The sequence below is a fragment of the Rhinoderma darwinii genome, chromosome 3 (genome assembly GCF_050947455.1).
Source record: "Rhinoderma darwinii isolate aRhiDar2 chromosome 3, aRhiDar2.hap1, whole genome shotgun sequence".
In the NCBI taxonomy this organism is placed as follows: Eukaryota; Metazoa; Chordata; class Amphibia; order Anura; family Rhinodermatidae; genus Rhinoderma; species Rhinoderma darwinii.
In genome coordinates this window covers 330016163-330041889 of record NC_134689.1, presented here as the reverse complement: position 1 = coordinate 330041889, position 25727 = coordinate 330016163, and the positions used below count along the sequence as shown (strand labels likewise).

Genomic DNA, 25727 nt, shown 5'->3' with positions numbered 1-25727 from the left:
AATAGTGCTGGGCAGAAAGGGCAGACCAGTAACTTACATTATAATAGTATAATGAATTATAATACAAGACCTAATGAACACAGCAAATCTGTGTGCAGGAGGTTGTATAGCAGCACACGGAGTCCCCTGCAGTTCAATACTACGGTGTTGAAGGCCACTCAGTGTCCGCAGTACCATGTGCCATAAGGAGGATATATTCAACTCTAGAATCTTTGCGCCAATACAATGAAGCATGGCTCCGATTTTGCTTTTGAGAGATTTGTACAGAATCTCACAGAAAAAAAAAAACACTCGGTATGAATTTGGAGGCATATGGATGGACCGTATGGCCTCATGCACCCCTAAGAGTGCACCATTACGGTTCCGTACAAAACTGGGCCATAATGCTGCCATGTGCATGAGACTATATTCACACTACATTACTTTTACTGCAATTTTGTAATGCAATTTTTACAGATGAAACATGTTTTAACGCATTTCACCTGTAATTACCGAACAGCCCAAAAATACCTTGCAGTAACCCTACCCTGTACCGGCACTTGTGAATACACCATAAAAAAAATTTTTTATTGCCATCTAATATCACAAACTGATCAAACTAATTATACATTACCGGAAAAATAAATTAACACGAACATAAATTATTAATGATTAACATGACGTAATAAAGGATTATTTATGGTTTATTTTTTTTAGAAAAGGGAGACTACCTATCATAGTATCTTTCGGGTTTACTAAATATCTTTAGGGTCTGTTTTTATTGGAGTCTATGAGAAAACAGCTCCAAAAACGTCCAAAGAAGTGTCCTGAACTTCTTTTGACGAGGCTGTATTTTTACGCGTCGTCGTTTGACAGGTCGTCTGCACAGTACGTCGGCAAACCCATTCAAATGAATGGGCAGATGTTTGCCGACGTATTGTAGCCCTATTTTCAGACGTAAAACGAGGCAAAATACGCCTCGTATACGTCTGAAATTTGGCCGTGTGAACATACCCTAATAAGGTTGTGCACATGAGCCATTAAAAGAAGTGGTCAAAGTGGACAGAACTCTATCCATCCAAAAGAGTTGGCCATACCTGAAAAAAAAATCTTGTCCACCTGTTACTTTAAGGCTATTTCTACCATTGCAACCGAATTTTTGTTACTGTCCCAAAGCAAATGAAATGAGAAATTAAGCAGCTTTGCAGTAGGTCTTGATTTCCTATTATTTTGTTTCTATGCAAACCTTTCCATCTCCATGGTAACAGACTTCGTAGTCTGATCCTGAAATCCTACTCTCTTCTATCTGTTCTTTACTTCTTACTAAGCTACCGAACCCATGTTAACATGAAGACAAATATAGGAAAGTATGACTGCAGGATTGAACTATACACAGTTTATTTGTTGTCACAAGTTAATGTAGAAACAAAACAAGAGGATTTTTATTTTTTAGTTGCTTCATTTTTCAGTTTAGAAGCAGTCGGAATTTTTTTTTTTATTAAATGGATGCGAAGGAGGACATAGCCATTGAAAGAATCATTGGATTTAGCAAAGAACTTCTGATATGGATGATATGGACAAAAATTCTGGTAATTGCAAAATCATTCAGATCGTGGAAAATCTTTTGGTCACGTATGTCTGATCAGATGCACATTATAATACTGAACAGACAGAACACTCGTCCAACGTTTATGGCTATGGCTACCTTAAAACTGAATCAAAAATTAGATCATTTTTGGACAAAAACTTAATGGTTAGAAACAGTTTGCGTGGTCGTCTGTTGATAGATCCCCCTAAGCAATGGATTACTGAACTGTCCAATTGTCAAACTTTGTCCAATTTAAACATCCACAGGATGGTCAAACTACTAATGTATCCTGTTGATCCAGGGGTTTGTGTGATAAATAGGACAACGCACATATCCAGCGCACTCAACTTCCCCTACATAATACATGTGAGGAGACCCCAAAAGGTCACCAGGACAAGTGCATGGAACCAATTTGATCAATTTAAGGGAGCACTAACCCTAAAATCCTCAGTCTGCCAATATCACGCTCACACACAAACACATATAAATGTTGCTGGAAGTTCTATGCAAAATAGAGTAATGATCACAAGAGAAGATATTTTTCTGGACTTCCAGTCAATAAATGACATTGTAAAACATAGTTAGCCTTTTCCCCAGCCTGAAATGGCTGATAACAGGGACCAATGGGCTACACAATAAGTGTAGATTATATACTTTCGTTTTTTAGCAAGATCTCTGCTTGCAGTCATTTAACGGCTATGTACACCTTTGAAATATTTATTTTTTTCCAGTGACAGCGGGTCCTGCGTGTCTCTAACGCACAGGATCGAGCGGATACCGATCACATTTAAGTTCATAACTTAGAAGTGATCGATAACAAGTGGATCCTGCGTATAATAGACACTGAACCCATCAGTCCTGCTGACCTGACAGTTACAGGTTTCAGCGCAAGATACAACTGCTCTGTGTACAGGATAAAACGGCTGTATCTGAAAAAGTTACAATTATTTTTAATAAAAAGTCAAGTAGAAAGTTTCAAACAAGATATTTATTTTTTTAAATAAAAAAAAAAAAAAAAACTATTTCAAAGGTGCACATAGCCTTTAAGATAACTCAATATATCCTTAATTTTCCCTTACCATGGGTATAAATCTATCCTAATCATGTGATGGACACACAGATCGTTACAGTAATGTGTACAGTGTGTATTGTAACGTACCAAGTACCTGTGTGTCCATATCATAAGCAGGACACAGATTTGTATCCACTCAAAGTAAACAATGAATGTTTCCTGTTGAATGACAGCAAGCAGAGATCTTGAAAACCATAAGAATATACAGAAAGTATAATGGAAAATTATATTTCCATAATACAAATAACCCTTAAAGAGTAACTAAACTTTTGATATGTCACCCGAACCCCACTGATCGAAATTTTTGATATGTCTCTACGACACATCAAAGGTGTAGTTACTCTCTTATAACTGAAACAAGAATATCCCTTTAAGACGCATCCAGCCTAGGATGAACGGACCAGCATTCGCCTTCTAAGGCCCCATGCACACGACCGTAAAAAAAAAAAACATGTAATTGCGGACCGCAATTACGGACCCGCCCGGTTCTATTGGCCCGCAGACACCTTTCCGTACCACTACGGGTAGGTGTCCCTGCCGGGAATTATGGAGCATGTCCTACTATTTTTTTTTTACACGCACGGCCGTGTGCATGAGGCCTAAGCGATATAACATAAATTTCCCATGTGTTTTGGTTAGGGATTCTGTGCTGCAAGAACTGTAAAAGCCAAAGTGCGTTTTATTTGTATTTAGGTTCATATACACATTGCACCATACATAAATAATGACATTGTAAAAATGACTCCGTATTTACAAGTATAATATATATTTCCATATAATATATAAACATTTTATATTAAATCTAGGGCATGGTATTTGGGAGAGTCCTTTTTGCGAGGAGTGTGTATAGCAATGTGGATCCCTCATTCAAAAGGGAATTAACTACTTCTACACCAGAGACCTGCAGTACATTGCAAAGCTGAAAAAAGGCACGCAAGGCAGTCCAGGCCCTTGTGACAAGAAGAGGTTAATGCTTATGGCACCTGAAATGTTAATGTGACATTATGCAGCTCCATTTCATGAGCATAGAGGTGTCATTTTGTAACTAGGTGGATAGTTGTACAGCACCAAGTCTGTATTTAGGTGTTCACAGCCGTGTTCTTAAACCATGTGGGGATAAAATGGCCGCTACAGCCAACAGCATGAGGAAACAAGGCAAATCAAAGGTTAAATCCCAAAGAATGAAATGGCTCCTCAGTTCCATAGTTTTCATCATGTATATGGATGTTGGAAACTCCATCTTCTGGCAATGAGGCATGATATGCGTTGTACTTAACGTGCGAGTTGACGTGAACATTATAAACAAGGTTGTACATGCCTCGCTGACAGAAAATGGGTTAACCAGGGGCCTTACTCTTTACGCTGGAAGTGGCATGTATCCTTCTTTGTTAATACACCAATTGAATGAAGAATGAAAAAAAAATTGTAGGCTGGTTGCTACCGTCCTAATAACACCTCCAGCCAACAAGGACAGGAAGTGATCATCTGGCGTGAGTAGCATGGTCCCCAGCCCTTAGCAAAACTGATGCGTATACTGTGAGGGTCGTATGGTCCATCCGCATATTCCGATGGTGCAGAGAGATGCTGTAGGATGCACGACTTTTTATAGTCAAACACTTTGAGGGAATAGCCAGGCATCACCTTGCGCACAACAAGAGAACGGCAGGTGGGTGAATCAAGTGTTGGTGAGTTAACAAAAATGGGGTGGTCACTGCGGTTATAGGCCCACACCCCATCCGGCTCCTTGCTCAGAACAATACCCAGTCCAATCTTCCCTCGTGTCCTGGCAGCAGCCTCACTCCGATTCTCCAGATTCAACTGGCCCAGACAGAAGCCACTCCCTTGAGGTAGATCATAGAAGATGCTGACTGAAGGTTGACACACAGCATAAAGACGGCCCACGCGGGTCCTGTGCTCCCAGTACGCCACGCTGCACCAATGGCCCTGCTTACTCGAGTCGAGAGACAGACTGGTGTCTACTGTGGAGAGAAAAAAAAAGATATACTGTATTTAATAAAAGGTATGTCAGTTGTACCGAAAATATAAATGGACTTTAAATAAAACGTAAGCAATTGATGCATGAAAAAATACATTTAAATCTAGCACTATTTTACAGTTTTATATATATATATATATATATATATATATATATATATATATATACACACATCTAATATACATAAAAGATTGAGCGTAGATATATTGCTTTACAATTTTGTGGTTGTTCTAACACCATTGACAAGCTTATTGTCAGACATGCTACCTAAGGGGATGTTCACACACAGAGTTTTTGCAGCATTTCTGCTGTGATTCTTTGTAAAAATGAGAGGAAAATCCCCTATGTGTATGGGTACCCTAAGTCCCTCTGCACACGCTGCAGATTTTGTTGCAGAATTCCGATGATTTTCAGTCGCGGGTATATCTGCAACAAATCTGCTGCGTGTGAAAATAGCCTAAAGGTCCATTCAGATATTGTAGTGCGGTTAAAAACCGCATTAAAAAACCGCAACCGAAAACCACATTCGGTTATCGCAATTTGGGTTTGTTCGTTTTTTTACCACAACCGCATCCAAAAACTCAACAAAAATCGCTGTAAAAACGCATGCAGTTTACAGATGCGGTTTTTCAATAAAGTTTAACCACATTTCAACATTGAATATACCCGAACAATGGAGCTTAGCTCTTGAAATGGAACAACTCGTTTGTCCTACGTCACATTACATAGTTACATAATTGCAAATCACGAAAGCAATCTCTGATTTCAGCTCTAAGCCTACGTTCCCAAATTGTGGATTCGCTGCGCATTTTCTGCCTGGATTTGTGGATGGTTAATCTGCAGCGGAATACAGTAGCAGCGAAGTGGATGAGATTTGGACAAAATTTCCCATGCGAAAAATGATTTATAGCGCAGATTTTTTAAATTCACAGCATTTCAAGTCATCAGAAAGTGCACAGATTTGTTGCGGATTTTGGCCATAAAGTTCAATGGAGAAGTCGAAATTTGCAAAAAATACCAATTGTTGCAGATTTTGCTGTAGAAAAAATCTGATTGTCCCCTGCTGAGCACGGTGGAGAACCAGGCTAGTGTTAGGACTTATTCAGACAAATGTGGGGAAACTCGGACATGAAAAACGGCCATTGAAACAGCCGTGTGAATGGCCCCATTGAAATACATGCAGCCGTGTGACCGCCGTCACACAGACGTATTCTACGTTCGTCTGAATAAGGTATTAAAGCAGTTTTACACGAGCAAATATCGCCCATGTTTACCACTTTTAAACGTGCGCCGATCGACAATGTGCTCGTTGCTCCCTTTAAAACGGAGCAACTATTGTTTAGTATGGGGACGAACGTTACTACTATTGCTCGTCCCCATGCGTCATGTCGGCAGCACATCTTCCTGTTTACACGGGGAGATGTGCTGCCAACTATCAACCATTTTTTACCTGCATAAAAGATGCGATCAGCCGATGAATGAGCGTTTGCTTGTTCATTGGAAGATATTTGCCCTTTTAACACATGGCAATAATCAGAAACAAGAGTTCATATGAACGCTCGTTCACCCAATGATTGGTCCGTGTAAAAGAACCTTTACTAAAGGGAGTGGCAGAAGATTGGGAAGGTGAGTATAAAGAATTGTTATTTTTATTTTAGCGGAAAGGCAGTGACAAATCTGCACGATTTGGTGCAGATTTTCCACTATGGATTTCCTTACGGCTCCCTCCAGATTTGGCACGGATAATTTCCAACACAAATCTGGTATGTGTGAACTTAGCCTGAAGGCTGCAGAATTGTAATTGCAGTTCTAGACTGTAAATAGACTAACTATGCAATGTACTGTATCGTGAACAACCCATCCTCATGGCCTTAATATAGTCCATCTACTGTCAAATATTTTACATTCAATTAACCAATATAAAGACAGTTGTTGAACATTGTTGTTACATTGTATAGAAACCTGCGTCTGACCGACTAGTTCAAATTCGACATGAACTGTATATAGCATTTCTTGAAGAATAAAGAGGATGATATTTCTGTCCATGGTAGATCTCTATGTTTATCATTTAAGCCAGATAAAGAATAAAAATTGCGGAATTAGAAATTGGTATGAATAAAAAAAGTTTTGCGTTGGCCCTTTAAGAATGTGCAATTAATTCTCTTCCTGCAGCAGCTAGCTGGTTTTCAATTCACTGAAGTGATAAGCTGAATGAGGGAGGGAAGAGGAAGGAGATAAGACATAAGTAAAATGTTCAGGAGAAGGACACCAGAGCCTGATTAGGGTTACTCCAACATGCCAGACCTCATACCCTGCCCTGGGCCCCTCGCACAGGAAGCTGCCTCATCCTGCGGTCATTGAGAGAAAAGTAGGGCAAGGGGAAGGGATCAACGCAAAGCCTGTAAGATACATACATTTATACACAGGGGAGAGGTCACCCGAAAATAAACAGGGTTTTCATATGAAGTAGTAAGTAACCATTTACAGCTAATAAGACATTCTCAGCGTCCCGGCATTACCTTAATAAGACTTTTAGAAGTAAATGACACTGGTTCTCTTTCATTGAGCATGCCCAGGACAATCCCTGAACTTCTTCCAAGTGCCTGCGTACCCACTCACATTTCTGATCTCAGGACAGCCCTTGGGGACACCCCCCCTCAGGAGAGAACCATATGATTTTACTTTTAGGCCTGGCTGTTCCTGCCTAAATGGAAAGTCTGTGACAGCAGTTTGGAAAGGACATCAAAGGGCTCTGTGGTCTGAAAGGAGACGGCTCCTGTAGAGTGCGCACATCCTAAATCTTCTCAGTCTTCCTGGAAAAATTCAGAGAGGGGGGGGGGCAGGGCATAACCTTTCCTGCCCGGGACTTATGTAATGACTTAATAACCAAAGGCATTTCACTGAACGATGTACGCACTTAAGTGATGACCTAGCAAGACACTGCAGCCACCTCAGGGATGGAGAGGAAGGCAACGGATGAATGATGAAGTAACAAATAAATTACATTTTGACTATTTCAGACGATTATCTGGGATTCATTTGGTCATTATCTTTGGAAGAAATTGCCAATTAACAGAAATTTCTGAAATTTTGATCTGCCATGTATTGGACTTTTTTTCAATTGACAATCAATCCATTTTTACTCCCTGCTACATCTACCAACATTTATCTGTAATGTTGGTAAGAGAATCAGCCTTCAGTACAGATGTGTATGGTGAGCTTTAGAGTGCCTGCCCATGGAGCAGAAAATTCTGCATGCGGATTTCAGCACAAATATGTGCAAGTTACAGCAGAATTTGTTGCAGATTTCACGCCGATTATTGAAAGATGTGAAATTTGCAGGGAAAACATGCCCATTTTTCCTGCTTCTTGAGATGTTTGACTTGGGATCAGAGATAAGATGGTAATAAGCTTGTATGAGAAAAAAAACAACAACTTGTGTTTAAGAAAATAAGAACATAAGAAAACATGGAAGGATGCAGAATATAGAACTTAAAAATCTTTGCAACCATGACACTTCATAAAATAGCTTAGGATGTGTTCACACTTTCATCGCTATTTCCATTCTGCTCCATCATAGAAGCAGAACAAAAACAATAAAGGAAACGCCGAATGACGGAAACCAACCGGGCTTGATGGAGCCCATTGACTAATATGTTCCGTCGGGTTTCTGCCATTGTTTGCGCAATTTAGCTGGTTCAAATAGTGCTCCATGCTGCGCTATTTTGTCTGGTGAAACCAGCTCAATATGCAAAGGAGGCCCCTAACGCAGATGTGTACAGGGACCTACTTAAGCAAGGGGGTTGACGGTCAATCACACTCACATTTTAACATGCGGTGGATATGCAGATACTACAAATAGACGAGGTGCTCACAACTTTTTATACCCGGATATTGGTTCCATAGGGATTAAAGTATTTGCACAAATCAAATGGGTTGTCCGCTTTGGACAATCCCTTTTTTTGGCAGCTTTACGGACATTACTATTTAAAGGGAATGTGTTGCCAGCAAAACATGTTTTTTTTTTTTTAATTAAACATTTAGTGTGTAGGTGATTAAACATTGTTCAAATTTTTTTTATTTTTTTCACGAGTCAGGAAATATTATAAATTAGATTCTAATTTATAATATTTCCCAGTGCTGGTCACTAGATGGAGCTATTCCCAAAATTGCAGAATCACAGAATCCCCCCCTCCTTTATCCTGGCTAGTGCCGGGATAAACGAGGGGATTGAACGGTCTAACCTCCTACACTGTGTGTCGCCATTTTTTGAGCTAACACACAGTGTAGTAGGTTTACATACAGTAGTAAACACACACACAAACACGAACATACATAGAAATCTCTTACCTGCTCCTGCCCCTCCGCTCCGTCTGCTGCCGCTGGTCCAAGTGCACAAGTCCGGAAGCCGCGACCGAAAGTAGTAATCTTACTGTCCAGCCGCGACTTCCGGTCCACAGGAAAATGGCGCCGGACGGCGCGCATTTCAAATTGGACTGTGTGGGAGCGGCGCATGCGCAGTTCCCACACAGACGGCGTACACAGACGGCGTACACAGAAGTGGATGGGGCGGGCCCCGTTCGCAGTCCCTATGGGACTGGAGCTGCCGTATTCCATGTCTGTATGTGTCGTTAATCGACACATACAGAAATGGAAAAAAAAATGGCAGCCCCCATAGGGAAGAAAAAGTGAAAAAATAGAAAAAAGTAACACACAAACACACAAATAAATAAAAACGTTTTTAATAAAACACTAACATTAAACTGACATGAATTTTTTTGTGGTGACACTGTTCCTTTAAGCAGATTACAATGGGCTAAAAGTATTATTTTGGATGCAGAATAAAGATGGGGTTGCAGCATAAGGTTTGAGAGACATGTTCAATTTATCTAAAGAAACAGACTGCAGTTAAGAACTGGGTGCCGTATAAAGATTGTTTGACTTCACAATCTTCCCCATTTTATACAACCCTACTGTTTCAACTCAGTAAAAGGCATCGCGCCCCACTTAGTCTCAGTACCTCCGTCTGTGGCTTCATATTAACATCAATGACATCACTGATCTTCCCATAGCGAGCCTTATCCTTAACCACCTGCCCTCTCCAGTGATCTTTCCTGCCCCAGTCAACTGCACAGATGTTGCCAGACAGAAAAGGTGCTGTAAAATAATGCCCATAACACTATACTTTAAAGAAAATGGGAGAAATTGGCATAATGCCCTAGTACAGAACTTGGCCAACAATAGTCAGTCAACAAGTTCTTCCGATAAACATTCACAACAAAGCACGAAACAGCCCTTTTCCACCTAGCCATTATAGATGTCCTATTCCAAATTTGTGAGATATTAAATTTAAGATACAAATATATGGTCAACTATTTGCATGAGGATGGAAAAAGTCAAAGACAAGTGGAAACCAGGAATTTCCAACTGTCCAACACCCCCCCCATTAAGACATATAGAGAAATTAGGATACCTAACAACTGTGCAAGACCTGACAAACGACCAAAACAATCATCATCAGATACTTAAGCGCTACTCTTTGAGAGAAAGGAAAAAAAAAAACTTTAATAATCAGAAAACATCCGCAGGTGTTTGTCCGTCCTTCCACTACGAGGTTAGACAACTTTTCTTGTGTAGCTGTCAAGGAAGAGATACTAAGAAAAATGGACACAAACGGGATATGTGGAGCAAGGTTTTTATGGACTGAGGAGTCTAAATTTGAGATGAAAGTAGCAAAATTACGCCTCGGAATGAAAAATAGTTTGGACTAATTCTACAACCATCAAAATGGTAGAAGATCTGTAAAAGTTTGGAGTTGTAACATCTGAAGCTGCTCACTTGTTTATGGATTGAAAGCATCATAAATGCTTCTGGGTACCAAAAAAGTTTAACACTTTATACAATGCACTCTGAAAAACATTGTAAAATGCAAAGCAAAATGCTGTGAAGATCCAGACGTAATTATAAAACAAAGAAGTAGCAGCCCAGAACACAGACCTCTGTGTTTGGGATTACTTGGACTGTATGAAGCAGTAACTGCAACCAACTCATAAGACCGAACTTTGGAGGGGTTTAAAAACGTTCCTGGAGATTTATGATACGGTCTGTACAATGCCTTAAAGAGGTTCTGTCACCAAATTATAAGTGCCCTATCTCCTATATAAGGAGATCGGCGCTGTAATGTAGGTGACAGTAATGCTTTTGATTTAGAAAAACGATCTATTTTAAAACACTTTATGAGCGATTTTTAGCTTTATGCTAATGACTTTCTTAATGCCAGAGTGGGCGTGTTTTTACTTGAGACCAAGTGGGCGTTGTACAGAGGAGTGTATGACGCTGACCAATCAGTGACCAATCAGCGTCATACACTTCTCTCCATTCATTTACACTGCACTAGCGATATAGTTAGATCGTTATGTGCAGCTACATACACAAACATTACTGCAGTGTCCTGATAATGAAAATACATCACTACCAGCCTGGACGTAATGTTTATTCAGAATCCTGACATGTCTGTAGCGTCTCTGTGAGATTTACAGCAAGGCAAACGTAATCTCTCGAGATTACGATGTAACCTGTCATTTCAAACGAGATTACTCTTGCCTTGCTGGAATCTCACAGAAAAGATTCAGAAGTGTCAGGATTCTGAATAAACATCATGTCCAGGCTGGTAGTGATGTATATTCATTATCAGGACACTACAGTAATGTTAGTATTTGTGTATGTAGCTGCATATAACTATATCGCTAGTGCAGTGTAAATGAATGGAGAGAAGTGTATGACGCTGATTGGTCAACGCCCACATGGTCTAAAGTAAAACACGCCCACTTGGGCACTAAGAAACTCGTTAGCATAAAGCTAAAAATCGCTCATAAAGTGGTTTAAAATAGATCGTTTTTCTAAATAAAAAGCATTACTGTCACCTACATTATAGTGCCCATCTCCTTATATAGGAGATAGGGCACTTATAATGTGGTGACAGAGCCTCTTTGAAGATAACCTTTCACCTGCAGCATGTAATAGGCAGGGCTGCACAAACCTTGGGGCACTTTAAAAAATTTTACTATCCTCCTTCGTTAAGTAGATATCAGCTCCGTTATATTTGGCGCCCGCCATTTAAATAACTCCCTGAACGGTCAATGGGGCGTGTAATTGGCAAGGGGGAGTGTTACATTGCTGTGACACTGTCCAATCAGCGACGGACAGTGTCACAGCAAGTGCTGGAGAGTGTGCGCGCGCATAAGCAGCTCGGAGCGGTGCGCTCATGGGCGCGCACGCTCTGTTGAGGTTTCTGCAGACAGGAACGACAAGATTGCGTGATCTCTCGCGAGAGATCAGTCTTGTCGTCCCTGTCTGCAGAGAGCTGAAGAGCGAGTGAGAGCGTGCATGCGCACACTGCTCCGAGTTGCGTGTGTGCGTGCACACGCTCTCCTCTCTCCAGCTCTGACACGGTCCGTAGCTGATTGGCAAGGGGGCGTGAAACATCGTTTCCTCTGCTGTAACTACCATAGAAACAGTAACGAAGTGCAGGGATTGTGAATAGACATCCCGTGGAATGTCTATTCACTCTCTAAACACTTCAGTATTGTTAATGTGTTAGTATAAGACAGCACATACTGATCTAACAGGATCCCTATGCGCTGTGTAAATGAATGGAGAGGAGTGCATGACTCTGATTGGTCAGCGTCATGCACTCCCCTGCACAACGCCCACTTGGTCTAAAGTAAAAATACGCCCACTTGGGCATTAAGCAACTCATTAGCATAAATCTAAAAACGCTAATAAAGTGTTAAAAATAGATCGTTTTTTTAAATAAAAAGCATTACTGTCACCTACGATCTCCTTATATAAGAGATAGGGCACTTATAATGTGGTGACAGAGCCTCTTTAACTGTTCCATCCATTGCCTTGGCTACATAAAAAAAACAAAAAACGCTGAGATGCTGTGGGGGATATTGGAATGGTGTTTTGTGAACATCCAGATATCATGAAAACCTAGCTTTTTAGAATTTGAGGTTTTAATAGATATACGTAGGCCAGGTTTATAAGTTTAGGTAGTGGCGCAGAAGCAGGATGCATTACTGCCACATCTAAAGAAAACGGTGGGACAATATGCATGGAGAACATTGCTCCGTAAGGGGATTTTGTGTTAGCAACAAAGTACCTTTTTATATATGGCCAACTTTAGAGTCCATGAAAGTGTAAATATATGACCAGAATAGCAGAGCACACAGACATACAGTACACACAGGCGCACACGAGTACTCCCCTCCTCACACGGTCAGGATCCTGCGGTCTCGTCTGTGCAGAGGTTTTGGTTTAAAAGCAGGATAAAAGCAGGATGTTTGTCTGAGGTTACCCTGCCCTCAAATAAACATCCCGCAGCAGCCTCATCCCAAGCACAGGCTGAGCAGTGTGAAATTGCTGGCTCCATTCTGCATTGCTTCCATATCCTGCCTGTGCTGAGCAGGGCACGTCTTCTACAGAAAGTAAGGGCTTGAGAGATCTGGGGGGAAAGCAGAGGAATGTATAGGAGGGGAGGAGTACATCAATGTAGAAAGGGAGAAAGTAAAACAAGAGGAATTTTACTGGAGCAAAGACGAGGAATGTTGGGTGGGGGAGTGGAAGAAATGACTGTATGAAAGGTGGGTCAGAAAAGCAAAGAGTAGGCAAGGGGGCAGAGGATAGGTGTTTGGGTATGTAAAGGACTAAGAGAAATGCTAGCAAGTCTTGGTGAAGGAGTCTAGTGTTTCCTTCATCTTTCATGGAAAGGTCTTCCATTGATCAAGTCTGAGAGAGAATTGGTAGGATACAAGTCTTGACTATGCCTGCATTCACATCCGTTCTCCGGTTATAAAAACCTGAACGGTAATGTTAATAGTAAACGTGACGCTAATTTGTGCGGAGAACATCTTGGATAGACTGCGACACATTTCTCAGAATTAGCATCCTGACAACAGTTTTCCTCCTGGGAACATGGCAGAGGTTCACAGATGTATGTAAACTTGTGGCATGTACTATACACTGCCAAAAACAATCATTGAGGTATAGGACATAAAGGGTAGGTGTGACATACAGTACATATAAATGAATGGCAGGTTTGGGACATGACTTGAACTTTTATTGCACTACAATATTGGCCGCACCAGTTCTTCTACAACGGCTTGCTTGACAGTTCTCTTGCTTGACCGTTTAATTATTGTAGATTGGAAGTTTCTTCTTTGCTACCTCTGATATAATCCATTTCCCTTTTTTTGGTGGAGAGCTTTAACTGGTTCCCAACCGCTGGCTATGTTTTTACGGCCAGCGGTCAGGGTCCTTAAAACCCGCGCCATAGACTTTTTATGGCTCGGGTTTTAACTTGCTGCCCGAGCAATCAGGCAGCTGAATGTTGGGTCTCCGGCTGTCAGTGACTGCCGGGGACCCTGAGGAGAGGATAGAAGCAGCTTTCGCGGCTTCTGTCTTCTCTGATCTCTTTTACACAGCGCTCAATGAACGCTATGTATAAGAAAAGAAGCAGCGGCCGCGCCGCTGTCTCTATTGCTCCCGGTGTTCATGTGACTGGTCACATGATCGCCGGGTGCCGTTAGTGGCAGGCTGCTGCTGGGTCTTACTAGACCCAGCACAGCCCTATTAGTGACAATCGTCACTATGAGAGGGCTGATTTCCCCTGTATCTGGGGCTGCTGTGCAGCACCAGTTACAGTGGAAAAACATGGTGTAAAAGAAAGAAAAAATTATATATAAGTCCACCAAAGGTCTTTTTTTACCTTTGAGGGACAGACCTTAGTAATAAAAAAAATAGTAAAGTAAAGTGCAAAAAAAAATTAATAATAAATACACATAAAATACCCACCCCAAAAAAAAACAACACATTCCCCTCCCGCCAATCATTGTCGTAACGCTAGCGCTGACCCAATTACCCTAATATAGACCTGTAATATATTAAAATTTACGGTAGACAATGACGATCACAAATAAAAGGTCTATTTTAGGGTAAAACTAGGTTATTACCAAAATAAATAGCTGAAACGTAAAAAAGCTTATTTTTTTTACTAGTATTTTCAAACTTTATTAATAAAAATTCTAAAATAGCAAAAAAGATGTGTCTAAAAACAATAAAAAAAAAAAAGAAACCCGCATTGTCTACGGAAAAAAACATTGCAAAAATCACGTCATTAGCCCAACAAATAAAAAAAAGTTATAGCCATTTAACTAACACGTGCTAAAAAGGGCTAAACGGTGTCTGATCCTAAAGGCTCAAAATAGCCCAGTCCTGAACTGGTTAAAGATGGCTGTAGAAACCAGGTAGTAAGTTAGGCAGTAGAATAATGTCACTTTGGACACACATGATTTATTTATAGCATCTCCCCCACTGAGGCTTCACGCTGTAGGAAAGGATATTAGAATTGTTGGTGACTGGGGATATTCCCTGCACTTTGTAGGACAATGGATTTCCTGTTTCTCAGGGCTCAAAACTTGTAAGACAATAACAGATGAGAATCAGGGGGTCTGTCCTTAAAAAGCATTTACACCGTGTGAAGAAATGCCCGACGTGATATTTACCACATAAAGCATGTAGTACCCAGTATGTAGAAAGCTTAAAGAGGCTCGGTCACCAGATTATCAAATCCCTATCTCCTATTGAATATGATCGGCGCTGCAATGTAGATAACAGCAAAGTTTTGTTTTTTTTGTGTTTTTTTTTTTAAAACGTTCCTTTTTTTGCCCAAGTTATGAGCAATTTTATATTTATGCAAATGAGCTTTTCAATGGACAACTGGGCGTGTTTTCTCGTTTTACCAACTGGGCGTGTATTGTGTTTTTACCAACTGGGCGTTGTGAATAGAAGTGTATGACGCTGACAAATCAGCATCATACACTTCTCATCGTTCCCACCCAGCTTCTTTCACAGCAGACACAGCGTGACGTCACCCACAGGTCCTTCAACATTGTCGTCGGACAAAGAAGATACATCGGCTCCAGGCGTCCTAAAGGTTAATATGCTCGTCTCTAGGGAGTTTGCTATGCTTAAATGCACATGGAGATGCTGCTGCAAATTCAACTGCACTCTCTGACGCCTGGAGCGGATGTGTCTTCTCTCTTCCGACGCCAAGGTTGAAGGACCTGTGGGTGACGTCACGCTGTTTGTCTGCAGTGAAAGAAGCGGGCTGGGAATGATGACGTCACCCACAGGTCCTTCAACCTGACACGTAGCTATTCCTCCCGGCCCCTCCATACATATGAATGCTCTCCTCTGGAAGTGGCTTATCTTCTGTTGAAATCCAACATGCCCTGATCCTTCTTTCCCCCTGACATCTGCTGTCGGGGGATAGTCAGGATACCCCTAAACACATTGGATGGTTGTGCTGTACAGTGTGTTGAGTCATCTAATGTGTATTGGCACCTTTACTGGGAGCAGGAGATCCCAAGTCCCAGAAATACAAGCTTATAGAATTCTGCAGCTTGTACTCTGTCCACTTGCGGGGCTGTGCAGCCATCTCCGTTGCTGTGGTGCGGTGTTGCAGCGGTTGCCAAGTTTTAGAGTAGGGACAAGTGGGCTTATGCAATTTGTACCTCCATGACAGATTCTTCTACCAAGAAGGTAGGACTAAATAGTCTAAATGGTCTCAAATAGCAGAAAACAGCTTGGACACACAGATGCTAGGATTGTTACAAGACACAACTCTGATACACACACTGTAACGAGCCATGCACCTGTGTGTCCATCACATGACCATGGACAGGATTTTATACACTGGAAGTAAATAAGAAATGTTCCTACTAAAAAATAGAAAGCAGAGATCTTGAAAACGGTGAGGAATTCATTCAGAAAGTATATTGGAAAATTGTATTACTTTTCATTATACAAAAAATAAGCTTAATTTGTCGAAACCCTTTAAGTAGTAGGGGAGAGTACACTGTTAGTGTGGATTATAAAGAAACGCTGAGTGTTGCCACTCTAAAGCTGCCTCATCTCTTGTCAAATACATAGTCTCCCTCCCACTCCCCTAATGACTTCATGCTGTCTGGACCTGTCCCCATAAAGAATTGGGATCGGCTCAGGCATTTCTTTGTGATTGTATTTAAAAAAAACAAAACTATTCTTAATGTTATGTTAATCATGACTGCTGTGGTATATAATAGGGGTCTCCATGCTTTATATTAAAAATAATAAACTAGTAACTGCTACATCTCAAGGTCAACCTTGCGCTCAGTATAATGGTTATATATAGAAAGATATAATGATTTGTAATTTGAAAAATATAAAAATGCATATGAAGAGTATGTTATGTATATAATAGAATATAGAAAAATAAATGCATTATTGCATTTTTCAAAAACAAGTAAAATGCATTGTTGTCACAGACAACACATGCAGATTTTTTGCCTGTCATGAACAACAATAGAGCCAGCCGATCGGCGCTCCTGTACTTCACATGGAGCAATCATCGGTACTGTATGTGCCCGAATCATCGTCACATTATTGTCAGCGAGGAGAGGTGCTGCCAACAACTGATGATTTTAATTCCCGCATAAAAGAAGGGACAGCCGACAAACAAGCGTTTGCACGTTTGTCAGCGGATAGCTGGGCATTTTTACACAGGGCAATGATCGGGAAGGAGTCTTCGTCCAATCTTTTGCTTGTGTAAAAGTGTCATCACACGGAGATAAATGGCATAGTTAATGCCTACAATGTGGTCATCTGAATAGTGTATTGCCTTTTTAAAACATTTTTAAGAGACTGGAAAAGAGATAATTTATTCCCACATAAAGTTGCAGCCTCGGCGGCAATACTCATTAGATCATTTGTTTTTACTGGCCATTATCACCCCAATTCCGCATAAAGAATGTACATTTGACTTGAAATCGAATGTGTCTTGGTAATATGGCATATATATTTCAATGTATAGATTATATGTATTTTTAAGATATTCTAAAAAAAACGACATCCTTGGGCTTGAAGACAGAAGCCAGTGAACTACGCCAACGACTAACTATTAGACTATTATGGCCATAATGAAGTACTAGTGCAGAGATCCAGACGTTATCAAGAAAAATCAGAGCAATGATCATGTACTAAAAGAAGGAGCCATGAAGAGAGATGCAGGAGTTGGAATAGTTTTACAGAGCCATTAAACCGAACTTTTCAGAATAAGCGGTCATACCGTGTTTCCCCGAAAGTAAGACAGTGTCTTACTTTCTTTTTATCCCCAAAAGCCCCACTATGTCTTACTTTCGGGGTATGTCTTATATTGGGAAAAAATTGTCGAATTATTATTTATTTTTTTTTCACAAACTTTATTTAACTGTTTTACATTTTTTTTTTTAGTCCCACCAGGGGACTTCACTATGCGATGTGCCGATCGCATATATAATGCTTTGGTATACTTAGTATACCGAAGCATTATTGCCTGTCAGTGTAAAACTGACAGGCAACCTATTAGGTCATGCCTCCGGCATCGCCTAACAGGCAGATGCTGAAGGCAGACCTGGGGGTCTTTGTTAGACCCCCGGCTGTCATGGAAACCCGACGGCGACCCGCGATTTGTTTGCGGGGGCGCCGATCGGGTGACAGAGGGAGCTCCCCCCTCTGTCAAACACATTAAATGCCGCTGTCACTATTGACAGCGGCATTTAATGGGTTAAACTGCCGGAATCGGCGCGCGCTTCGATTCCGGCAGTTGCAGCAGGAGCCAGGCTGTGTATAACAGCCGTGCTCCTGCCGCTGATCGCGTGGGTACAGTCTCAGTACCCGCGCCATCACAGGACGGATATATCCGTCCTCCTGCGCGAACTAGCAGCTGCTGAGGACGGATATATCCGTCCTTCGGCGTTAAGGAGTTTATACTGTGTGCATTACCGTATTTTAAGCAGGAGGCGGCATTGACAAGTGCAGGGGACGGCGCGGTGACGTATGGAGAGGGGGGCGGCGCGGAAGTGGGCAGGAGGCGGCAATACCCCCGTGTTTCCCCGAAAGTAAGACATATGTCTTACTTTCGGGGTACGGCTTATATTAGCCGACCCCCCTGAAACCCCCGATACGTCTTACAATCGGGGGTGTCTTACTATCGGGGAAACACGGTAGGTACATGAGGAATAACACTATTTCTGGATTTTATATCATTTGAATTCTGCATATTTTAGCAGTTTTCCCCTCTGCAGGCTCTAATTCTCAGTTGTCTTGGAGCTAGTGGGCGGAGCCTAACTACTATCATGTTTTCTATACACAGCACACAGAGAAGATGAGAATCCTGCTCTCCCATCTCTATCACTTTTAGAAACTGCAGCTGCATGGAAGAGCAGTATATACAGCAGTAATGAGCAGTGTAGCTGAGAATCCAGCACTGGGGTAACAAATAACACTTACCAGTAGCCTGTGTCCAACCTCCCCTCCCCTCCCCTGTCCTACACCACCAGTAGTCAGAATAAAGCTCCCCCAATCAAATAATAAACTGTGCTATCGCCTTACTGGATGCACTAAAAAGAAGCATTGGATATCATACATACCTAGAACATCGCCAGCAGTAATACACATTGAACTTGAAGCATCCATTTCAGTGTATGAATCGGAGAGATCTGTAAAGAGAATCAGAAAATAGAATTAGCCAAATCATCCACCACACATTTTCTAGGTCCTAAAATAAAGATTGATTGTGTTAAAAAAAATTTTTTAATATGAAATCATTCGATTCTGTCATGTATAGACAAGTTTCAGCGTGAACTACCGTAAAACCAGCACAGTTCTCACTTAGGTCACACACAAATCCAGCCTGATATGTCTATATTTCTATAAGGTCAGGCCACTTGTTGACATTTTCCGGTCTGCAGAAGTGGACAGTACCACAGAAAATGCAGCGGTAGGGAGGCCTAAACAATTTAAAAACAAATTTCAACGATCCATAACTAAAAACAATTCATTTCCATTTGTCATGTTGCCAAGTGCATGCTATAGTAATTGACCTTAGACATTTCCTACAAAATGTGGGCCATAAACAAATTGGAAAGATACTGACCACGGGATGGTCCGTAACTGAGCAAGATCATGTTCACACGTAGCTAATTTGCTGCAGAAATCTGCAGTGTAATACAGCAGCAGCAAAGTACCTGATCTCATTAATGTGCTGCGGGAAAAAAAAAATCGGAAAGTTCAGAAATTGATCTGCGGTGCAGTTGTTTTAATTGACTTGCTGCAGAATCGTTGCAATTTTGTGAAAGATTTTCTACATCGAGTTCAATGGGGAAGTAAAAATCTGCAACATATTGCAAATGTTGGGATCTTTGCTGGGGAAAAAAAAACATCCATACTCCCGTCCCGTGGCGTTGCGATAGCTCCTTGACCCCTTATCCGTTCTAAATGCGGTCGGCCTTCTGCGATTATGAAGCTTCATCAGCTTTATCACAGGATGCTGGCTACATGGAGACCAGGCGTGTAGGGCAGGGAGAGGAGTATTGACTTTTATTTAGCAATGTCCTTTTGTGGCTTACCCTCCTTGTGGAGGGTGTCAATGACTGTCTTCTGGACAACTGCCAAGTCAGCAGTCTTCCCCATGATTGTGTAGCCTACTGAACCAGACTGTTGGACCATTTAAAGGCTTAGGAAACCTTTGCCTGTGTTTTGTGTTGATTAGTTGTGACATCAGCGGCAACTCCTGAAGCGGGGGTCCAGGCCAGAGAGATTCCGCTCCTACAGGGAGCTACGGTGGCGCTACCTACGGGTGGGGGGGGAGCAGTGTGTGGCGCTACCTACAGGGCGGGGCAGCGTGTGGCGCTACCTACAGGGCGGGGCAGCGTGTGGCGCTACCTACAGGGCGGGGCAGCGTGTGGCGCTACCTACAGGGCGGGGCAGCGTGTGGCGCTACCTACAGGGCGGGGCAGCGTGTGGCGCTACCTACAGGGCGGGGCAGCGTGTGGCGCTACCTACAGGGCGGGGCAGCGTGTGGCGCTACCTACAGGGGGCAGCGTGTGGCGCTACCTACAGGGGGGCAGCGTGTGGCGCTACCTACAGGGGGGCAGCGTGTGGCGCTACCTACAGGGGGGCAGCGTGTGGCGCTACCTACAGGGGGGCAGCGTGTGGCGCTACCTACAGGGGGGAAGCGTGTGGCGCTACCTACAGGGGGGAAGCGTGTGGCGCTACCTACAGGGGGGAAGCGTGTGGCGCTACCTACAGGGGAAGCGTGTGGCGCTACCTACAGGGGAAGCGTGTGGCGCTACCTACAGGGGAAGCGTGTGGCGCTACCTACAGGGGAAGGGTGTGGCGCTACCTACAGGGGAAGCGTGTGGCATTTGTCTACAGAGGGAAGAGTGTGGCATTTGTCTACAGAGGGTCATGTGTGGCAAAAAATTTACACAATTAAAGGAGTTTTCCATATGCCTGATGAAGACCAAGGTACTGGGTTGAAACTCAAAGCATGCTTTTATATGTATATTTTTACCTATGTATTTTACCTATGAACGGCCCCATTGAAATATATGCGTCCGTGTGACGGCCATACTCTACGTTCGGCCTTAGACAGCTAGGTATTCTTAAATTCTCATTTAAAGCAATGCTTGCCCTTGGCCATCAACAATCCTCAGTGTTTGTTTCCTAAAACTGCTTAGAATAATCTGAATCCACAAATCAAATTGTACAAATTGAAACAATGCTTAGAGAAAAAAAGTTCCAACTTGTCTGGCAAATCCGGCCTGTTGAGTGGAAATTATTTATTTGTTACCAATGGCACAAATTATTGGCACCAAGACCGTCAGTCATATCAACCCAGTAGTCTGTGCTCTTATGGCAGCCTTTAAAGGATATTCTAAGCAATATTAATTCAAATGATAGATTATGTAAGTATATAAGTATGTCCAAATACCTTTATTTTTCCATACTGCATGGTACTTGACTTATAGGATCCTGTTTATCCATGTCCCCAAATGTGTATTTTCAAGTTTCCTATGGTTGCGGCCACCACCGTTACGGCCACCACCGTTGTGGCCAGTACCTCTCTGCCCAGCCACCACTAGCACAATACAAATCAATGAGACGGGTCCCCGGCATGCGCAACAGCCCTGGAGCCGTCCACTAAAGATGCAGTCAGCACGTAGCTGCTGATCCATTATCAGAGTTTTTAAAGTGTGCATGCTCCAACGGAGCGTGTGTTTTCTAGCAAGCGGCCCGTGACTTGTGATCCCCGGGGAGCCGTACCGCCCACAAATCGTGCAATGAGCGAGCAGAAGTAGTCCAAAAAAGCAGAATTCCTGGTAAAAAAAATGTAATTGGACCAGATGAATAGCTTTCATTTTTAATAGGTATTTGAGCGTGAACAAAAAAAAAAAAAAAGGGAGCGGAGATGGAAGTAACCCTTTAAAGTGGTTTCCCAATGAGTGAGGTTTTCGGTAGTTCTTACCATAAGGAATTCATCAGTAAAACCCATGAAAGGACAGGATGTCAAGTCTCTATAGATCAATAGCTATATGCCTAACACTATGCTACAAATGAGAGACAGGATACTGTCATGTAGCATCAATAGTGGGGTCCCCAGGGAAGAACCTACCTTCAAAAGTTTTAATATTGTAAAACAGATAGAAGTTGTAGTTTGCAGATAACAACCCTTAGGGTCAGTTCACACGTGGAGTAAATACTGCGTTTTTTCTGCAACAGAATCCGTTGCGGAAAATCCGCAGGAAATACAGTAGCAGCAAAGTGGATGAGATAAAACAAATCTCATCCACACGCTGCGTAAATACGGAGCGGGAAAAACGCTCAGAAATTGATCTGCGGTGTGTAATTTTATTTTGCCACATACAGTTGTATTTGTGTAAACGCTGCTTATTTGTTGCCAGTTTTCCCCATTGAATTCAATGGGGAGGTAAATCCCACAACAAATAACAGTTGTGGTTTTTTTGCGGTGATCCCGCCGCAAAAAACGCAATTCCGTAAAAAACCTCATACTTACACAGAAGTCTGTGTTCCTCACTCCAGCTCAGCCTCCTGGGATTTCGTTTCATCCCATGTGACCGCCACTGTAGCCAATCACAGACAGGAGTGGCGGTCACATGGGATGAAACATCATCCCAGGAGGCCGGCCTGTATGACATCAGAGGGCCGGCCTCCTGGGATGATGCTTGTTCCCATGTGACCGCTGCTGCAGCCAATCACAGGCTGCAGCGGTATCCTGGGAATAAAGGTCATCCCAGGAGGCCGGCCTGTTAGCAGGCAAGTAAGTGCTGCAGTTTTCCGCAGTGGAAATTCCGGCCGAAAAACTGCACCACAGTTCGGTGCGCTTTTTTGCCCGGAATTCCCTGTGGCGCACAGGGCGGATACGCTGCATGCTATTACGCAGCATATCCACCCCGTATGAACACAGCTCTAAAGTGGAACTAAAAACTTTAAAAAAAACCTCAGTGACAGGTCAGAAGTTTTGATCGGTGGGGGTCCAAGCACTGAGGCCCCCGCTGATTGCTAAACTGAAGCGGCAGAAGCGCTCAGGTGAGCGTTGTGCCGCTTAGCTTCTGACTGCCTTTCATCGGAAAGTCAAGCAAGCGGTGTACATGCTCAATACAAATTCTACGAGTCTGTACACCACTCGATCGGCTTTCCAAGGAAAGGCGATCAGAAACGAAGAGGAACAACACTCCCCCGGGCGCTTCTGCCGCCTCCATTAAGCGATTGGTGGGTGTCTCAGTGCTCGAACCGCCAATCAATCAAAACTTTTGACATGCCTCTATGACATATCAAAAGTTTTTTTTTTAAAAAGTTTTGTTACCCTTTAAAACTATTACTTTTATTAAGAGTGGTCTGGCACTTTATGGGAACAGAGATTGACTTTATTATTCATTTATATGCACAATAGCACAATATTAGGGCAAGACTTTGTGACAATTACAAAAAACAGACATCTAAATATTATAGAACTGAAGTTAACGCTTAGCACATTTTGGACAGGACCGCTCTTTTCAGTATTGCATCCATTCATCAGTTACACCTACCAAACCCAATATGTAGATAGTCTATAGCCAAGTTTTACAAGACAGGGTAAGAGTAAGAGCTGCAGCAGATCAAATGTGGTATTCTATGGTGCCCATTCAAATTAACAGGCGACCATGTAATACATGGTCACGCTGTCTTCCGGGGGGGGGGGGGGGGCACTGTTTGCAGCTGCTCTGCGCTATGGCAAACAGTGGGGGGTAACAAGCTATGATGCTTATGTGCCCTAACAGGGCACAAGGACAGGGGTCGTCCTAATGGTACTACCTTTTCAAACAGGTTGTTCCAAATATCATTGATATGCCATAACAATACAATAGGTCATAAGAGTTCAAGGAAAGGTCAGTGAGAGAGTGGATTTGTCTGTATCTACTATAGAGTATGCGATTGTAGCCTTGTTTAGTATTACAGCCATCAATTCATTATATCATACCTACAAACATTTAAAGAGGCTCTGTCACCAGATGATCAAATCCCTATCTCCTATTGCATGTGATCGGCGCTGCAATGTAGATAACAGTAAAAAAAAAAAAAAAACGATCATTTTTGGCCAAGTTATGAGCAATTTTATATTTATGCAAATGAGCCTTTCTAATGGACAACTGGCCGTGTTTTCTCTGATTTCCAACTGGGCGTGTATTGTGTTTGTAACATCTGGGCGTGTTTACTTGTTTTATTAGCTGGGCGTTGTGAATAGAAGTGTATGATGCTGACGAATCAGCATCATTCACTTCTCATCGTTACCACCCAGCTTCTGGCAGTGCACAGACACACAGCGTGATATCGCGAGATCACGCTGTGACGTCACTTCCTCCCACAGGAACTTCATCGTGTCGGACGAGCGAGGACACGCTGTGTGTCTGTGCACTGCCAGAAGCTGGGTGGTAACGATGAGAAGTGAATGATGCTGATTCGTCAGCATCATACACTTCTATTCACAACGCCCAGCTAATAAAACAAGTAAACACACCCAGATGTTACAAACACAAAACACGCCCAGTTGTCCATTAGAAAGGCTAATTTGCATAAATATAAAATTGCTCATAACTTGGCCAAAAATGATTGTTTTTTTAAAAAAACAACGAAAAAATGTTACTGTTATCTACATTGCAGTGCCGATCACATGCAATAGGAGATAGGGATTTGATCATCTGGTGACAGAGCCTCTTTAAGTATCGCAAAGAGGGACAACCACATTTTTTGCCGTTTAAGTCACGCCTCTAATCCCGCCCAATACCCACCCATACACGCCTGGTTCAGCCCACACAGCATAATGCTCCCATAGTGCCTCCCACAGTATAATGCTCCCATAGCTGCCACCATACAGTATAATGCCCCCATACAGTACAAAGCCAACAGATGCCCCCATGCAGTTTAATGCCCACACAGATGCCCCCATGCAGTATAATGCCCACACAGTTGCCCCCATACAATATAATGCCCACAGATGCCCCCAAACAGTATACCAGATAGCGCTACCCCCTCTCCCGTAGCCATTGGAACTCCCTCTAGGGGCAGAATCCCCAGCCAGAGCATCAGTGTGGCCATCGGCATCAGTGTGGCCGGGGATTCCGCTCCAGTAGGAGCCCGACGTCACTGCCCATATATGGCCAGAGACTTCAGGGGTTCCCTCTAGGAGGGGAATCCCCGACCAGAGCGTCGGTCTAGGAGGGGAATCCCCGACCAGATCGTCGGCAACGCTATGGCTGGGAATTCCGCTCCAGGAGGAGCCATATATGGACAGAGACGTCCGGGATTCCCTCTAGGAGCGGAATCCCTCGCCAGAGCTTCGGCAATGCTCTGGCAGGGGATTCCACTCCTGGTGGAGCCACTGACGTCACTGTCCATATATGGACAGTGAAGACAAGAGCATCCCCGAGCTCAATGCTTAAAGTAGTGCTGTGTCCGGGGAGTCCTCTGTACTAATACTGAAGAAGGGAGCGGACAGTTCTCTGCTTCAGCTTTGGGTTCAACTGTATCTGCATACTGAAGACGCAGATACAGTTGACACCGGCCGCCCGGGACAGCAGGACACTGCCCTAATTCCGTGACGGTCCCGCTGAATCCGGGACGGTTGGGAGGTATGCATTATATTCACATTGTTGAATCTATTTCTACTAGCC

At 42.7% G+C, this 25727-nt stretch overlaps 1 protein-coding gene across 1 annotated transcript in view; it reads right to left on the bottom strand.

Moving 5' to 3' along the window:
* Positions 1-3302: 3302 nt before the first annotated feature.
* The window catches only part of SMAD6 (SMAD family member 6), a 71900-nt gene continuing 49475 nt past the window's right edge, over positions 3303-25727 (bottom strand). The window contains exons 3-4 of the mRNA XM_075855296.1: positions 19146-19214; positions 3303-4618 (exon numbers count right to left, since the gene is read on the bottom strand). Coding sequence (XP_075711411.1) covers positions 4077-4618; positions 19146-19214 — 611 coding nt within the window. The 3' untranslated portion in view covers positions 3303-4076. The remainder of the gene's footprint in view (positions 4619-19145; positions 19215-25727) is intronic.